General features: G+C 36.9%; 1 protein-coding gene across 1 annotated transcript in view; it reads left to right on the top strand.

Annotated features, from left to right (window-relative positions):
* SH3BGRL (SH3 domain binding glutamate rich protein like) overlaps nt 1-20,031 on the top strand; it is an 84,854-nt gene that overhangs the window by 48,310 nt on the left and 16,513 nt on the right. The window contains exons 2-3 of the mRNA XM_081081825.1: nt 10,796-10,981; nt 17,226-17,306. Coding sequence (XP_080937951.1) covers nt 10,796-10,981; nt 17,226-17,306 — 267 coding nt within the window. The remainder of the gene's footprint in view (nt 1-10,795; nt 10,982-17,225; nt 17,307-20,031) is intronic.

The raw sequence follows: 20,031 nt of genomic DNA, 5'->3' as shown, positions 1-20,031 counted from the left end.
AACCCAGAAAATGGGAATGACTGTATTTTCTTTACTGTGGCCATGTTAAGACATTGCTATTTTTGAAAAACTGCCATTAATATTGAATTTCTCTTCTTTTCATACCAGGATCTACTTTTGAAATTATTTGGGCCTTAACATATTTTTAGACATGGTTAGAATTGCAACTAAAAAGGAAATAATAACAGTACATTTTTTTTTCATTTGGCAGCAGTAAAATAGCAAATTTAGATTGTGCTCTTTTGCTGCCACATCTTGGGATCTGTCTGGAGATAACTCCAGGGAGCTGTAAGTAGAGGTGGGAGATCAAGAAAATTGTTAATAATCATGTTGACTCAGATTTGTTGCAGACTTGCTGGAGAAGAGCTCTGAATTACAAGTTGTACATTGCTGATTGTGATCAAAGCATTTTTTTAAAATATTGCAAAACAGACAAGCTGAAAACAACTGTCTCATGATGTGGTTATGCCATTAGATTAAGCAATAGGAATTCAGTGGCTTACGGACTCATGACAGTATTCATTTAAAAATGCACAGAGATCTCTCTGGTTACCAAAAGGGCTACGCAGTGGCAAACAGACTAACTGGGGATTCAGATTTGATTTTCCTTTTAGGTCAGTTTTGTAAGTAGATTTGAAAAAAATGAAAAGGCAGCTTTAAATGCTATTTATTCACTCTACTTTCACCCCACTGTTAAATTCTTAGGCAACAGGATAGGCAAAGATGGATTTATTATTTTTTATAAAGTAGAATGACTATTCTTAGGAGATTGTTGAAATAAATAGAATGAATTGGAGGGACTCTATATATCTGAATTTCTCTATAGAAGTTGACTAGGTAATACATTATAACATGTTGAAAATGACAAAATACACAACTATACAACTGTTTATTCACTAATAGGCTTTAATTATGTGTAAGAATTTAGTCATAGAAATTTTGGGCATCCATTTAGAAAGTTTCCAAGTTTATTTTGTAATACCATATCTTCATTGCTCTGGTGCAATATTCTTTTGTTGGCTCAGTTTTCACAAATGGCTAGTTACATTAAACTTTACATCATCCTTTCACTGAAACTAAAAAATTGCATCATGGATGTAGTATATAGAATTTGTGCTATTATTATTAAGCTTAATCTAAATGGCATCAATAATAGCAATAAGCATTTGTTCTTTCTTAGTTTTTTTTTTACAATCACTGGCTTTGTCATTCACTAGGCCTTTCTCACCTAACTATCTTGTATCGATGGTTGTCTTAGCTTTATATTTAAATTTCATGTTGTAATTGAACTTTTTAATATAGCTATGTCTAATCCCTCCCTTTAGATTATAAACCTGCATAAGAATTTCTGCTGTTTTTCTTTAGGCATTTAAGAGAACCTAAAATAAAATTTTTACACATGTAATAGGCACCCAAGACATACTGTTGAAATTGCTACTAAATATAATTTTGAATAATCATTTTAGATTTTTGTGCATTATAGTGGGAACCTCTGTCAGTGTTTATTAATCTAATGAACAAAATAAACTGACAAAAAAATAGAAACAGGGCCATGGATACATGGAACAGACTGACAGCTGTCAGAGGGGAGGGGGAGAAAGAGTTGGATGAAAGAAGTAGAAGGGATTAGCCAAAGAACATATATGCATAACCCATAGACACAGAAAACAGCATGATGATGGCCAGAGGGAAGAGGGGATGGTGGGCCTGGGTGGAGGTGAGAAAAAGGGGGCATGGTACATCTGTAATAGTGTCAACAATAACAAAGTTTTTAAAAAAGCTTTAAAAAAAGTGTCAGACTCAGACTAACCATGGCTGGGGTCTGAACACACAGGCACCCCACCCTGGAACCCTTGTGCGTGTACACCCCAAGGACATAACTCAGACCCTATGCGCACCCCCTTCCCCGCAGACAGTGCTGGTCCCCGCACCTAAGTGAACAGTAACAGCAACAAGACCCTGCACACACCAGCCCACCAGAGACCACTGCAGACAATGCCCAGGCCGCACACCTAAGTGAACAGCAGCAAGATCCCATGCGCCTGCAACTCACAGTTGCAGAACCCCACTCAACTACCAAAAGGAGCTGCTGCTACCACCATAGCCATTTCCTGGGCACAGCTCCAGCTTGGAGAGCATGCCATCTTTTTCTGTTTTTTATTTTTTTATTTGCAGTCTATTTATTTTTTCCCAGTTTTTAAAATTTTTTTATTGATTAAGTTATTACATATGTGTCCTTATCCTCCCGTTACCCCCTGTTCCTCCCACTCATGCCCTCACCCCCCTGTTGTCTGTGTCCATTGGTTAGGCCTATATGCTTGCATATTAGTCCTTTGGTTGATCTCTCCTCCTTACCCCACCCTCCCCTACCTTCCCTCTGAGGTTTGACAGTCTGATCGATGCTTCTCTATCTCTGGATCTGTTTTTGTTCATCAGTTTATGTTGTTCATTGTATTCCACAAATGAGTGAGATCATGTGGTATTTATCTTCAAAACGACAATGCGGTACCATCTCACACCTGTCAGAATGGCTGTCATCAACAAATCAACAAACGATAAGTGCTAGTGAGGATGTGGAGAAAAAGGAACCCTTGTGCACTGCTGGTGGGAATGCAGACTGGTACAGACACTGTGGAGAACAGTATGGAGTTTCCTCAAAAAACTAAAAATGGAACTCCCATTTGACCCAGTGATCCCACTTCTAGGACTATATCCCAAGAAACTAGAAACACCAATTAGAAAGGATATATGCACCCCTATGTTCATAGCAGCACAATTCACCATAGCTAAGATTTGGAAACAGCCTAAGTGCCCATCAGTAGGTGAGTGGATAGAAAATGGTGGTACATCTACACAATGGAATACTGCGCTGTGGTAAAAAAGGAGTTCTTACCATTTGCAACAGCGTGGATGGAACTGGAGAGCATTATGCTAAGTGAAGCCAGTCAGGGTGCACCATCTTGAAGGTTTTACAAGGTCCTCCTTGAGGATGTGGGGAGCTGCAGCAGCTAGACACCAAACTTCACCACCATCCAGACTCATCCTGCCCCAGACCTGGCGTGCCTACAGAGGTAACAACCCAGACCTGCATGACTGCAACCGACACTGGTGGGTCCTCTGCATGCCTGGCATGCTCTCAGCCTGAACCCGTGTGCCTGAAGGTACCCAGCCTGGACACTGTGCCACCTCCATGCAACCACCACTGACACAGCAGAGCTTTTGCCCCTGTGGTGCACTCACCTGCTAGCACTGCTACTGTGTTACCACAACCACTTTAGAGCCCAGCTGTTAGGCTCCACCACCAGGAATCAGGGGCAGGAATTGTGCTGAAGGCCATGAGATGGATGTAGCCTTCCCTGACTCAGACTTATTGAACTGTGGACTTGAGGAGACTGAAGAGGCTGCAGATCTTTAGCTGGTATGATGACATTAGGGTTGAACTTCACTGGCAGCAATTCGGAGGGGAGATCACTTCCATGAATTGGACATCAACAATCGAGTCCCAATTTTAACTGGAGAACCCAAATAACACACACAAGGGCCATGCCTAGAGCATCTAGCTCAGGTGAACAAAGAGACTGTAGCATTGGACCTCTCAAGACAATTCATACATAGGCCATCCCACAAAGATTGGGAGCAATAGTAGGTCTATGTAATACCAAGAAGCAAATACAAAAAGACAGATAAAATGGGGAGACAAAGAACCTCCCAATGAAGGAAAAAGACAGAATGTCAAGAAAAAGAACTAAATGAAAGGGAGATAAGCAACCTATCAGACATAGAGTTCAAAGCAATGGTTATAAAAATGCTTAAGGAACTTAGTACAAATTGAAACAATGTGATAGAGGCCATGAACAGGAACAAAACAGAAATGAAGAATGCATTTTCTGACATCAAGAACACACTGGAAGGAATTAAAAGTAGATTGGATGAAGCAGAAGATCGAACTAGTGATTTGGAAGACAAGGTAGAAATAAATACCCAATTAGAGCAGCAAATAGAAAAAAGTAATTAAAAAGCAGGAATAGCTTAAGAGAGCTCTGAGACAACATGAAACATAACAACATCTGTATTATAGGAATACCAAAAGGGGAAGGATGTAAGCAAGGACCAGAACCATGGTTAAAGAAATAATGTAAGACAACTACCCCAACCTGGTGAAGGAAAATGTCACACAAGTTCAGGAGGCACAGAGAGTCCTAATCAAGATAAACCTAAAGAGTTCCACATCTAGACACACCATAATTAAAATGACAAACATTAAATACAAAGAAAGAATCTTAAAGGCAGCAAGAGAGAGACAGAAAATTACCTACAAAGGAGTTCCCATTACAATGTCAGCTTACTTCTCAATAGAAACACTTCAGGCATGAAGTATTCAAAGTGATGAAAAGCAAGGAACTAAATCTAAGACTACTGTATTCAGCAAGGCTATCATTTAAAATTGAAGATGAAATAAAAAGCTTTCCAGATTAAAAAAAAAAGGTTAAAGGAGTAAATTACCACCAAAGCAGCAATGCAAGAAATGTTAAGAGCACTGCTTTAAGAAGAAAATGAGAGAAAGAGGATCATAGGCATAAAGAAAATAAAATGACAATAAATAAATACTTATTAATAATAACCTTAAATGTAAATGGATTAAATGCTCCAGTGAATAGACATAGGGTAATGGAATGGATAAGAAAACATGACCCATATATATGCTGTCTACAAGAGACCCACATCAGAACAAAAGATACAGACTAAGAGAGCAGGGATGGAAAATTTATTCCATGCAAATGGAAAGGAAAAATAAGCTGGGGTAGCAATAGTCAAATCAGACAAAATAGAGTTAAAAAAAAAAAAACCATACCAAGAGACAAATAAGGCTGCTATATAATACTAAAGGGAATGATTCAACTAGAAAATATAACCCTTGTAAATATATATGAACCCAATATAGGAACACCCAAGTTCATAAAAAAAACCACACTCTTTTTGTTTGTTTTTTGTTAATCCTCATCCGAGAATATTTTTCCATTGATTTTTAGGGAGAGTAGAAGAGAGAGGGAAAGACAGAGAGAAACATAGATGTGAGAAAAACACATCGATTGATTGCCTCCTGCATGAGCCCAGACCAGAGCCCAGGCCAGGGAGGAGCCTGCAACCAAGGTAGATGACCTTGGTGGTAATCGAACCTGGGACCCTTTGGTCTGCAGGATGATGGTCTATTCACTGAGCCAAACTGGCAAGGGCCATAAAAACTCTTGATGAACTTTCAGGGAGAGATTAACAGCAATACAGTCATAGTAGGGGACCTTAACATCCCACTGACACCACTGGATAGATCTTTCACACAAAAAAAAAAATCAACAAGGAAACAGAGTCCTTAAATAACACACTAGATCATATGGATCTAACTGATACTTACAGAATATTTCATCCCAAAGCAACAGAATATACATTCTTCTCAAGCACACATGGAACATTCTCAGAGATAGACCACATGTTTGGACACAAAGTCTGTACAAATGCAAGAAGATGTATGTAATTCCAAGCATCTTCTTGGAACACAATGACATGAAGTTAGAAATCAAGTACAATAAAAAACAGTCAACAACATGGAGGCTAAATAGCATGCTATTAAAAAAATGAATGGGTTACTAATTAGATAAAGCAAGAAATTAAAAGCTTCCTAGAAACAAGTAAAAATGAACACACAAAACCCCAAAACCTATGGGACAAGGTGAAAGCACTGCTGAGAGGGAAGTTGATAGTATTACAGGGCCTACCTCAAGAAACAAGAGAAAGCACTAATAAACTATTTAGCCTCACAAGTAAATGAATTACAAAGAGAAGAGCAAGAAAAGCCCAGAAGAAGTAGAAGGAAGGAAATAATAAAAATCAGAGCAGAAATAAGAGAAAATAAAAATAAAAAAAAATCAGAGCAGAAATAAATGACATCCTATATAATAAAACCCTAATATACAAATCTACAGAACGGCGGAGTGACCAGCAGAATGACCGGTTGCTATGATGCACACTGACCACCGGGGGCAGATGCTCAATGCAGTGGGAGGTGACTGGTCGTGGTGACCAGGGGGTGGGGCTGGCCAGTGGGCGGCGCCAGGTCTCCAGGCCTCTAGTAGAGATTAATAAAACAGTACAAAAGATAAATGAATCCAAGACCTGGTTCTTTGAAAAGAAAAACAAGATTGATGAACCCCTAGCCAGGCTCATTAAGAAACAAAGAGAGAGGACCAAAATAAAAAAATTGAAAAATGAAAGAGGTGCTATAACAACAGACACCATAGAAATACAAAGGATTGTAAGCAAATACTATAAACAACTATTTGCCAATAAATTGGACAAACCGGGCAAAATGGACAAATTCCCCAAAATGTACAATTTTCCAAAACTCAATCAGGAAGAATCAGATATCCTGAGTAGACCAATAACAACTGATAAAATTGAAGCAGTAAAAAACTCCTAACTAAATATCTTGCAACAGATGGATTTATAGGAGAATTTTACCAAACATTGAAAGAGGAACTAACATCTACCCTCCTCAAAATATCCCAAAAAATTCAAGAGGAAGGAACATTTCCAAGCTATTTTAATGAAGCCAGCATCATCCTAATTCCAAAACCAGATAAAGACACTACAAAGAAAGGAATTACAGTCCAATATCCCATATGAACACAGATGCTAAAATCCTCAACAAAATATTAGCAAATTGGATCCAGTAATATATTAAAAAGATCATCCACCATAATCAAGTGAGATTTATTCTGGTGATGCAAGGCTGGTACAATAATTGCAAATCAATAAAAGTGATACATCACATAAACAAAATGAAAGATAAAAATCACATCATATCAATTAATGTAGAAAAAGCATTAGACAAAATCCATCACCCTTTTTAATAAAATCTCTCAGGAAAGTGGGAATAGAGAGATCATACCTCAACATAATAAAGGCCATATATGACAAAGTTACAGCTAAGATAATACTCAATTGACAACAACTAAAAATGTTTCCCTTAAGAACAGGAACAAGACAAGGATGTCCACTTTCACCACTCTTACTCTACATAGTGCTGGAATTCCTTACCATAGCAATCAGACAAGTAAAAGAGACAAAAGGCATCCAAATTGGAAAGGTGGAAGTAAATCTGTCATTATTTGCAGATCACATAATATTGTACATAAAAAACCCTAAAAACTGTACCAGTAAACTTCTATACATAATAAATGAATTAAGCAAGGTAGCAAGATACAAAATCAACATCCAGAAATTGATAGCATTTTTATACACCAATAATGAACTCTCCAAAAGAGAAAATAAAAAAATAAAAACAATCCCATAGCTATGATCTGGAAACAGCCTAAGTGCCTATCAGTGGGTGAGTGGATTAGAAAACTGTGGTACATCTACACAATGGAATACTATGCTGCTGTAAAAAGGAAGGAACTCCTACCATTTGCAACAGCATGGATGGAGCTGGAGAACATTATGCTAAGTGAAATAAGTCAGTCAGAAGATAAATATCACATGCTGTGACTCATTTGTGGATTATAATGAACAACATAAACCGATGAACAAAAACAGATCCAGAGACAGTGAATCATTGATCAGATGCTCAAACCTCAGAGGGAAGGTAGGGGAGGGTGGGGTAAGGGGGAGAGATCAACCAAAGAACTTGTATGCATGCGTATAAGCATAACCAATGGACTCAGATAGCAGGGGGTGAGGGTGAGGGCAGGATTGGGGGGTGGGGGGCAATGGGGGATAAGGACACATTTGTAATACCTTAATCAATAAAGGGGAAGAAAATTAAAAAAAAACACAAGATAAAACCTCACATTTATTTAACATTTTATGCTAGATTGGCACTCTTTGAAAATTACTTGTTTTCCCTATTGAAGCATGGTTATTAAAGTTTCAGTAATCCACTGAAAGTTGAATATTCACACTGGACCATTTTAAAGCACATACAGACACCTTGTCAGTTTCCTTCATTTAAAAGAAATTTATTTTACCCTTGTCATGACTGACAAAAAGCTTACTGAGGCTAGCTGGAAAGTAACTTCCCTCTAGGTAACATTCCTCAGTAGCCATGTTCTGTATCTTTGGAGGGAAGGATACCTTGAATTTTAAACCCAGACATGTGAGAAGAAATACTGGGCATTCATTGAGTGGAGGTAAAGGGTATGATTTGCTCTTTGAAGAAGATTGATTTAAATTTCTCGACAGTGCCATTGTCTACTTGGTAGTGCAAATTAATTTTTTTCTGTAGGAAATGTGAGTTGTATTCCTTAGTAAACCCTTGTGATACCCATTCCTAATTTTTTTTGCATTTTATGATTTTCAGTCACCTATATTTACTGTGTCCTTTTATTTTAAGTCCCATTGGGAAATTAGGAAATTAGCACCACCTGAAGCCCCTTTATCAAGATATGTTGTAGTGAACATGTGCTTGTAGGTGTATAACAAAAGCAATTACTCTTTAGATATAAAATATCCTTTGTTAGAATAAATTTGCTATTTGAAATTTTGGACTTAAAAATATGATCAAGTTAGGAGACATTTTTTTAACATTCCCCAAAGATTCAAAACTGAACAAATTTTCACATTAGTCAAGACAGAACCTAATAAAAAGTGTTATTATGGTCCATTCTTTTCAGCCTTATGTAGGTGTAGAGCATTATAGGAAGTATGTGTACTTATTGTCAGGTAGTTCCAGAGCATGGGATGAATACTTGTGGTCCAGAGATGATGGCTGGAGGGTAAAGATATCAGTGAAGTTATACTACAATGCCCAGTGATAACAAGCCTGGCCACCATCTTAACTCAGCAGAAAGAACACTGCTCTCAATATAGTAAGCATTCACTAAAGTAAGAAGGCTTCAGAGTAATTTATCTCAAAGGTCGTCTGCCCTTTTTTCTCACACAAACATGACAGATGACTTTAACCCAGGGCCATGTATAATTTTTAGCATGTTAACTAAATGTTACCTCTTCATTAATTTAAAACCAACTGTTGCAAATAGCAAGTGGCTCAAAGTACTATATTTAGGGGCATCTTTATACCTACTTAAATTTGTAAATATGCAAATAGTAGATAAATTACTTGATAAAATTTATACTAACTGAACACTTCCTGTTGCATTATGGAGATTAAAAACCACTGATTTAACAGAACCTTCTATGAAGCTTCTGGTCCAGAAATTTTCAACATTTCATCTCAGGACACATATACTTATTACTAAAATTATCTGGCACACCAAAATATATATTCTTTTTTTGCCAATCTGACAAAAATGGGTATAATTTTGATTCATTAACACCAGATGGCAATTGTGTTGGCTGTTGTCATTTTTTTCAATCTGACAATCTAAGGGAAAAAAGGCCAGGGCCCCTGACTAAATGGTCAGGTATTCCATGTTTTAAAAATTCCGTGGCACACGATGTGAAAGTCACTGGTCTAGTCCATTAGACATTCACTCCTGATTATTTGACTTTTACATTGATTTTTATAAAAATTAAAAAGGGAGTATATGTTATATTTAGGACTGAAAGTTTGATTTTATAAGCTAATAAGGAAATATGATTCCTGTTGGAAAAATTACTGGTCTTTAAAGAAGGGCATTCTATACTCTGATCTAAATAGCCTATGGAAATTTCAGTTCTTATTCGGAGAAATTGAGAATTTTTTTCTCTGGAGTTATGTGATGAGAGAGAAAATTACTTACACACAGCAAGTTAGAAGGACAAAAATACAAATCTCTGTGTATGCATGTGTGTGTGTGTCGGGGGGTGTAAATCCATAGAGGACTTGACTGTATGGAAGCTTTATTATTTTGTATTTTTATTTCCATTGGGAAGACTGCTTGTTTTGATTTTATTTTTTCTGATTATTCTACTCCATGTTTCTTTTTACTGTGACTCCATGAATAATTTTTTTATTATGCTCTGTACCTCCGAAATGTTAAGTAAGAGTTTTAAGTTTGGACAAATTACTATAGAAGTGTGAATTAACATTCTAAAATAAATGCATATTAGAGGAGAAGCCTAACTAAATAGCATTAATTTTACTATCTTAAAACTCTCTTTTAGGTATGATTAGGAGGCAAAATAATTATATTATCTCTACCTGTTAACCTAGCTGAAGAAGTAGCACAGATACACATGAAAGACCCCTTAGCAACACATGTTAATGACTAATGAGTGGTACAAGTATATTCCAGACTTAGTATACAAGGAGACTTAGGTTATATCTTCTCATTCAGTTTCTGTTGTAAACTATGAACATTGAAGCATAGAGTGACTCTGAAGCTTGTAACATTCTCAAGGAAATATTTATTTCTGTTCATTACATGATGCTTATTAAGATAGGTAGTAGACTTGGATTGTTTGTGAAGATTTTCAACAAGGGCTGAAATTAAGAAAGGCTTGTAGATAACCAGAAAACAAAGCTTCCTACCACTCACACTTTTGCATTAACTGCATTTTAGGTTATTGATATGCATCATCTAGCCTTACTTTTGCTCATTAGATGTGGGAAATTTTCTAGAAAAAGAAAAATTCAGGTTGATAAAAGGATCTGTCATCTGAAAGCTCTTCAATGCACTTGTGAGACATTGTTAACAACAAAATAATAAAGCGGGAAAACCATGTATCTTCTGCGAAACCATAAATCTTGATCCATGTCTGAGTTCATTTATGCTAGTTCACAAACACTGACTTTTGTTGAATTTGAAAATAATAGAAGCTTTTTGTTCAGTAATATAGTTTATTGTCCTTTGGGTCCTAGATTAAGAAGAAACAGCAAGATGTGCTTGGTTTTTTAGAAGCTAACAAAATAGGATTTGAAGAAAAAGATATTGCTGCCAATGAAGAAAATCGGAAGTGGATGAGAGAAAATGTACCTGAAAACAGTCGACCAGCTACGGGGTACCCCCTACCACCTCAAATTTTCAATGAAAGCCAGTACCGTGGGGTAAGGAATCAATTTAAATACTTAGTGTGTGTGTTTTTCAAATGGATTTGCTCAAATCCATCCTATCCATTTCACTCTCTTGCCTAGATATGCATACAATCATTTCTCTTGTTCATTCTTTGCATCCATCATAGGCAGCTGAGGTATTTTGCCGATGACTAGGAGGTAAATGAAGTGATCCATCAAAATTACCTGTAAATGTAGAAATACAGATTTTGAACATATAACTTTACATTTCTTCATCTCAATTCCAACAAGAACAATTGTATTAATGTTTCCGGTACGTCCATGAAGGAGTCTCTGAAAAGAGGTCAGCCGTTTGACTTATTTAGATTAAAAAAAAAAAAGAGGAATGTCTTATTTCCTGCTTAAAACTAGTAAATACTTTTATTTTGGTATCATTAATGAATTTTGTTAAAGTTTTAATTCAGCTCATTGAACTAATGTAAGAAATGAGAGAAAATATTTTTCTTTTTTCTTTTTCTTTTTCTTTGCTTTGTGACTGGTGCTTTCAAATATGCTATTTTGTTTAGTCTTCATTGAAACCATGGAGCATTTTCCTTAATACTTTATTAATTGTATATTCAAGTACAATTTGTAGTTTATGGCTATTCTAGGCAGCACAATGGCAAGTAGAAATCTAAATAAGACACAGACTCTTCTCTTAAGGAGCTGATTAGGAGTGGGGTGTGGAAAGAATCATACATACCTGAAACAATCAGAGAATAGTTATGAAGTTATGGTAGAGAAAGCATAAGTAAGGGCCATAAGAATTTCCAAAAGAGAACTGTTTGCATTGCTATATCCTCAGAATTAGCATTATTGAGGAACAGATCTTTTTAGAGCCAGCAATCCATATCTTCTAGCTCATAGGTTTATACAGGAGTGAAACAGACACTTTTTGGTGGGGATCTTTTCATGGACCAATTCAAATCATATAAGGGATGGGTGTGACAAACTTGAGTTTATTGGCACAGAAATGTTTGTCTTTAGTCACTTCTGAGGAGGGGGGCCTAAAAATTTCATCTGTCTCTGCAAACATAGCCAAACTATGGATAAGGAAAAGGCAAGTGTGCTATCCATTTAGATATTGAAATCTCACTTCCTCTATATTTGAAATTTCTGAAAATTGGTGAATTAGAGTGGTTGAAAGAGACCTCAGGGGTCATACAGTCCAATCTAAAGCAGCATATATTATCTTAACCTCTCCTTTTTAAAACGGACATTTCAATTTGTTTGACTTTTGAAAACAAACACATTTTGGGTTATAAGGGTAACATTTGAGAAACCACATTTACCTGGTTTATTTCTCCTTGTGAAGCCACACTGCAAGAGAATGGGGTATGTTATGGAAATAGGGCAGGAATCACTGAGAAATGGGAAGATGGAAAGGAAGGGGCAAGAGGGTGAGACTCAACCAAATGCATAAACATTTCTTAGTGAAAAAGGAATCCAACTTCTAATGAGTACTTCCTGGATGCCAGGCACTGAGTTAGGAGTTTAAAAACAATAAGAATGAAGATTTGTCCCTATACAGACACTTAGAAGAGTATATAGCAACCTTTCATACAAAAAATATTGCATGTCATCTATTGTGCTACATGTTTTGTGTGTATTATATCTCAGTTCTCATACTAATCCCCTGACATAGGTAATTGTTCTTATTCTATAGATGAAGAAATTGAGGCCTAGAAGTGTTTAACTGACTTCCTAAATTACACAATAAATGATGAAGCTAGGATTTAAATCTAGATATGCCTTACTTTGAAGCTCTTATACTTTCTATTAAATCACAGCATTATTCATTTTCTTGTTTATTCAAAGTTTCCATCTTCATTCTTTTTTTTATGTTATTTTATTTTATTTATTTATTTTTTTAAAATTATTGCTTAAAGTATTACAAAGGGTATTAAATATGTGTCCATTTTATCCCCCCGCCCTAGACAGTCCCCTAGCCTCCCCTATCCCCCAATGTCTTATGTCCATTGGTTATGCTTATATGCATGCATACAAGTCCTTTAGTTGATCTCTTACCCCCCTACCTCCTGCCCCCCAACCCTCCCCGGCCTTCCCGCTGCAGTTTGACAATCTGTTTGAGGCAGCTCTGCCTCTGTATCTATTATTGTTCAAAAGTTTATAATGGTCTCTATTATCCATGAATGAGTGAGATCATGAGGTATTTTTCCTTCATTGACTGGCTTATTTCACTTAGCATAATGCTCTCCAGTTCCATCCATGACGTTGCAAATGGTAAGAGTTCCTTCCTTTTTAGAGCAGCATAGTATTCCATCGTGTAGATGTACCACAGTTTTCTAATCCATTCATCTACTGATGGGCACTTAGGCTGTTTCCAGATCTTAGCTATGGTGAATTGTGCTGCTATGAACATAGGGGTGCATATATCCTTTCTGATTGGTGTTTCTGGTTTCTTGGGATATATTCCTAGAAGTGGGATCACAGGGTCAAATGGGAGTTCCATTTTCAGTTTTTTAAGGAAACTCCATACTGTCTTCCATAGTGGCTGCACCAGTCTGCATTCCCACCAGCAGTGCACAAGTGTTCCTTTTTCTCCACATCCTCTCCAGCACTTGTCGTTTGTTGATTTGTTGATGATAGCCAGTCTGACAGGTGTGAGATGGTACCTCATTGTTGTTTTGATTTGCATCTCTCGGATGATTAGTGACTTTGAGCATGTTTTCATGTCTCTTGGCTTTCTGAATGTCCTCTTTTGAAAGGTGTCTATTTAGGTCCTTTGCCCATTTTTTTATTGGATTGTTTATCTTCCTTTTGTTGAGTTGTATGAGTTCCCTATAAATTTTGGAGATTAGGCCCTTATCAGATATGACATTGGCAAATATGTTTTCCCACACAGTGGGTTTTCTCGTTGTTTTGTTGATGGTTTCTTTTGCTGTGCAGAAGCTTTTTATTTTGATGTAGTCCCATTTGTTCATTTTCTCTTTAGTTTCAAGTGCCCTAGGAGCTGTATCAGTGAAGAAATTGCTTCGGCATATGTCTGAGATTTTGTTGCCTTTGAATTCTTCTAGAATTTTTATGGTTTCCTGTCGTACATTTAAGTCCTTTATCCATTTTGAGTTTATTTTTGTGTATGGTGTAAGTTGGTGGTCTAGTTTCATTTTCTTGCATATATCTGTCCAATTTTCCCAACACCATTTATTGAAGAGACTATCTTGGCTCCATTGTATGTTCTTGCCTCCTTTGTCAAATATTAATTGAGCATATTGGTTTGGGCCGATTTCTGGGCTCTCTATTCTATTCCATTGATCTATGTGCCTATTCTTGTGCCAGTACCAGGCAGTTTTGAGAACAGTGGCTTTGTAATACAACTTGATATCTGGTATTGAGATCCCACCTACTTTGTTCTTTTTCAGGATTGCTGTAGCTATTCGGGGTCTTTTTTTAGTCCAGATGAATTTTTGGAGAGTTCGTTCTAGATCTCTGAAGTATGCCATTGGTATTTTAATGGGAAGTGCGTTGAATTTATAGATTGCTTTGGGTGGTATGGACATTTTAATGATGTTGGTTCTACCAATCCATGAACACGGTATGTTCTTCCATCTGTTTATGTCTTCCTCTATATCTTTTTTCAACGTCCTGTAGTTTTCTGAGTAGAGGTCTTTTACCTCTTTAGTTAAGTTTATTCCTAGGTAGCTTAATTTTTTTGGTGCGATGGTAAACGGGATTGTTTTTATAATCGCTCTTTCTGAAAGTTTCCATCTTCATTCTTTTCTTGCTCCATTATGTGGTGGGTCTGACCACAGCAAATTAAATTTTCTAATCTACATTGCCAACTGGCTGCCTATTAGGTTTGGCTGATAATAAGAGGTACTAGTTTGAAGAATGGAGGGCAGGAGGAGAGGAAAAACCAAACTATCCTCCTCCTTTCTATCTGGATGATCCATGACAGTGACTGAATCTCCTTTATGGTACCAGCTCTACCAGGTACCCCAGCTCCTGGGTCCTGTAATATCACCTTCTTTATTCTTTCCTTTTGCCCTAGATTTGGTAGCAGCTTCCTGTTGTCTGATAATCTCTGGGTTGTCTCACCATCACCTGTTTGCCTTTCAGATTTTTTATCTTTTCTAAGTAGTTCTTCATATTAAATTGCCTGTTTTAACTATCTCAAGGTTTCTCAATCTTGGCACTACTGACATTATGGGTTGGACAATTCTTTGTTGTGAGCAACTGCTCTGCACATTGTAAAATGTTTAGCAGCAACCCAGGCTTCTATCCTCGAATTCCAGTAGCACTCTTACATTTGTGAAAACATATCTCCAGACTTTGCCAGATGTCTCTGTGGGAAAAATTACCTCCTTAGTTAAGTGATAAACACTTAACTATGGTAGCTTAGGTTCTTATTTCCAGACTGGAATGTGACTGAAAAAACTACCCTATTTATATACATGAGACTCTGATATAAAAGTTACAAAATTTATAAAGTAAGCTTTGCTCTGAAAGAGCTATGCTTCTATGTGGATAACTAAAACACATTTCCATGAAATAATAAATAATAATATACCAACATATGGTATAATACATTCTGTATTAATGTTATTGGAATCTCAGAGATGTAAATAAATTATCTTTATTTTTTCTCAAGAGAATTCCTATATAAGAAGCAGACTATGTCACAGTCTGTTTTGTTTACTCTTATATTCTTAGCACCAAGAATAGTGATTGGAATATAGTAGGTGCTCAATATATATTTGCTGACTAAATTATTTAATCTGGCTTAATTGAGAAACCAGTGTTCTTTTCTTTCAGAGTTACAAATCTGTTTGTTTGCTAAGTCCAAGACCAAAAAATCATAATATACTTTGAAACTAAAACACTTGAAAGAAAGACAAAAGAGTCCCCTACATAGCATTTTTATCAGATTTCAATAAAGCTGAAGACCTGCTTTCTTTCCCATAATTTTAAAGAATGATAAATTTTTTTATTGCTTTGATGTCAGTAAGAAATATCTCTTGTTAGATTCTTTTAACTAGCATTTTGAGGTTATTTCAAAGTGATTAAGTATAGATATGATCTATATTGTTTGTTTACCTTGAGTAGCTTATAGATCATGTGTCTCATTATGGAACTAGTATCAAGATCCAGTTAGTTTCACTTTTGAATAGTAAACTCAAAGAGTATAGGAGGCTCATATATGCCTGTTATTTAGGGTTTATTCCTTTGTCAACATCTAGGGTACACAAAAAGATGATTTGAGTCAATCTTTGTGGAGATACTAGGGGCTCTAAACAATTCTGACTCTAATCCCTAAATAAGGGAGAAATTCTGATGTATCATGGGGTGGGGCTCAAATATAGGGTCACCAATGGTTTGAGAGGCTCTCAACTTTATACCTCCAGATTCTTCAGATACCAAGAACTATACATGCTAGAAAAGAACCCTATAACACTGTGATCTGTTAGTGAGGCAATCTCTAGAGAATCCAGCATATTGAGTGTTAATTATATCCGTTAAATGCTAAGCTTATCTCTATTTTAAATCAAACAAACTAAGGCCATGTATAGATAGTGGCTCTGTTTCAAAAATAGGTGTGTTAGTAACTCCATAGTAAAATTTAGGGTATTTTACTTGTTATTTTTGGAAAATATTTGGTGGCTTAGAGGATGACAGTATAAAGAAAGCCCAACCAAATTCAGTCACATGACGCTTGCTTGGCTCACCAGATAGAAACCTTTTAGTAGCTTGTTTGCTCTTCTGGTCATATTTCATGAAAATCATATTCACTTCCTCCAAAGACAGCACAAATTTAATATTCTTATGGCCTTGGGCATATCTAGCAAATATATGGTCTACCATAGGCTCTGAGGACACCTCTACCTAATAAATAATAGAACAAAAATAATGGGAAACTGGAACAACAAATTCATGCCAGAATAAATAACCTCTTACTGGTAAACTCCTTTGGGCTGTGGAGAAAGCTGCTTTCCCAAAGACAGATTTTAATTCTGTGTGATGCGGAATAAGCCATTTTGCAGTTTTTGCCCAACAGAACAGCGTATCTTCTATATACATTAAATGAGATCCAATAAGCCTTGCCTCTTTATTATCTTTTCCATAATTCTAGCATTATGGAAGTTAGTTACCCTGCTGCTACCATGGAGGTTCACTTGTCAAGCTATTTTAAATAAATGTCCTCTTTTTCTTCCTTTTTATTTATTTATTTTTTGGTTGCATATTGCTAATTCTTCTTACTTTTTTTTTTTCCACCAAGGACTATGATGCCTTCTTTGAAGCCAGAGAAAATAATGCAGTGTATGCCTTTTTAGGCTTGACAGCCCCACCAGGTTCAAAGGTATGATTTTCCTGTTTTATAGGCCACTTTATTGCTGCTGAGATATTTTAATTGTAAGATTTCTACCTTTATTAAGTACTCAGATTAAGCCAGAGGCCAGGCAACATAACTGAAAGGAAATGTTCCTGCTCTGCATGCACTTAATCCCTAGTAGGGTAGTCAGATGTGCATAATCAAATATATATGTACTAGTATGTGAGTAAGAAGTAGGTAGAGTGGCTTCTTCATCAATCTTATCAATGCAGCAAATTTCTCATTAACCCATTTGCAAATAAGTGGTAAGCATTTTAAAGACTCCATTATTCTAGCTGCCATTCATGGTTCTACATCGACATAAAGTGTCTTAGTTCATAGTAATCTTCTTGGCAGCATCTATTGTCTTTGTGTGAGGCAAATGTTAGAGTCATCCATTAATATTAACTGAGGACATTTGAGTTTCAAAACTGGTCACAAAATTGCTGGCTAAATTTGGAGTTTTTCCTCTGGCAACAAAATTAATATTTCAAGTGGCAGTATTCCCATGAAGATCATATAAAGAAAAGAATCAAAAATTAAATTGCCTACATAATGAAATGTCTCAGAACTCTGGACTTTAAATATACCTTTGTCAGGTCCAGTGGGAAGGAGAAGTCAATGCAGGGTGAGGATTAAAAAGTAAAATAAAAATAGGTAAATAAGGCACACCTGGCCACCCCACCCCCTTGAAAATAGGAGTGCCCTGCTCACCAGGAGGCCTTGAGGAACAACAAGTCCAGCCAGACCCACCCCTTTCATCAGCAGAGGGCCCTGCCCACCCTGCCCCATAAAGGAAGTGAGTGGCTAGCCCTTGTCTAGAGATGAACTTGGTTGCTCAGCCCCCTTGATGATTGGAATGCCCTATCCACCCCCACATCTTGAGGAATGGTATGCGTGGCCTGCACCCACTCCTTAATATGCAGTGCATGTGGCCTGCTTCACCAACTTGACATGCAGCCAACCTGGATGCACAGACTTGTTTCCCCATTCTGGCATGCCCGACCTGGAACCCCTGGACAACAGGCCTTAGTGACTTGAAGTGGTGCTCCTGGACCTGCCACCATGACAAAACATCCCAAGATACATGAACCTGCCATCAAAAATCATTGTGCCTGGCAAGGAAACCCTGGACAACCAGCCTGGCCACGTTGGCACTGGCCCCATAGCTGAGACCTGACACTCTCAGACACACGAGCCTGCCTCCTTGACCTGGCTGGCCTCACCCAACACCCCAGACCGCAGGACTGCTAAAATGGGGAGATAAAGAAACAACCTCCAAATGAAACAAAAGGAGAATTTACAGAAAATGAACTAAATGAAATGGAGGAAAGCAATTGTTCAGATAAATAATTCAAAGTAATGGCTATACGGGTGTTCAAACAACTCAATGAGAACTACAAGGAACTTAATGGTAACTATAAATACTTAATGAGAACTACACCAGCATGAAAAGAAGGATGAAACCATGAATAAGAATCAAACAGAAATGAAAAACGGCATAAATGAAATAACTACAATAAAGAATACCCTGGAAGAAATCAACAGTAGATTAGAAGCTGAAGACTGGATCAACAAATTAGAAAACAAAGTAGAAAACCACCTATTTGGAGTAGCAATTGGGAAAAAAACACCAGGGAAGTTTAAGGGAGCTTTGGGACAACATGAAATGTAACAACATGGGGGTACCAGAAGGGAAAGAATCTGAGTGAGGAATATAGAACCTGTTTGAAGAAAAAATGACATAAAACTTACTTCCCTAACCTGGTGAAGGAAAAAGTCACACAAGTCCAGGGAACAAAGAGTCTCAATCAAGATGAACCGCCCCCAAAAACCCACACAAAGACACATCATAATTGAAATGGCAAAACATTAGAAACAAAGAAAGAATCTTAAAGGATGCAAGAGAGACAGAAAGTTACCTACAAGGGAACCTCCATTAGACTCTCAGCTGATTTCTCAATACAAACACTTCAGGCCAGAAGGGAGTGGCATGAAGTATACACAGGAATGAAAATGAAGGGACTGAATCCAAAACTACTCTATCCAGCAAGTGTATCATTCAAAACTGAATGTGAAATAAAATGCTTTGCAGACAAAAAAAAATGACAAAAGGAGTTTATTACCACCAATCTAGTACTGCAAGAAATGCTTAAGTACTATTGTAAGAAGGAGAGAGAGAGAGTGAGAAAGAGAGAGAGAGAGAGAGAGAGAGAGAGAGAGAGAGAGAGAGAGAGGGAAAGGGGAGAGAGAACACATGCAAAGAGAATAAAAATGACAACAAATAAGTACCCACCAATCATAACTTTAAATGTAAATGGCCTAAATGCTCTAATCAAAAGACATAGGGTAGTTGAATGGATAAGAAAACATGACCCATATATATGCTGTCTACAAGAGACCAACCTCAGAACAAAAAATTCACTTACAGGATGACAGTGAAGGGATGGAAATTTTTTTCCATGTGAAAGGAAATAGAAAAAAAAGCTGTGGTGGCAATATTCATTTCTGACAAAATATACTTCAAAGTGAAAGCCATAGCAAGAAATAAGGAAGGACACTTAATAATACTAAAAGGAACAGTATAACAAGAGGATATAACTCTGGTAAATGTATATGCATCTACTATAGGAGCACCCAAATATATAAAAATATTTCTGGAGGATATTAAGGGAGATATCATCAGTAATACAATCATAGTAGGGTCTTTAAC

Source organism: Myotis nattereri, assembly GCF_964212035.1.
Source record: "Myotis nattereri genome assembly, chromosome: X".
In the NCBI taxonomy this organism is placed as follows: Eukaryota; Metazoa; Chordata; class Mammalia; order Chiroptera; family Vespertilionidae; genus Myotis; species Myotis nattereri.
Note: the sequence above shows the minus strand (reverse complement) of the source record. Positions and strands in the feature narration are given on the sequence as shown.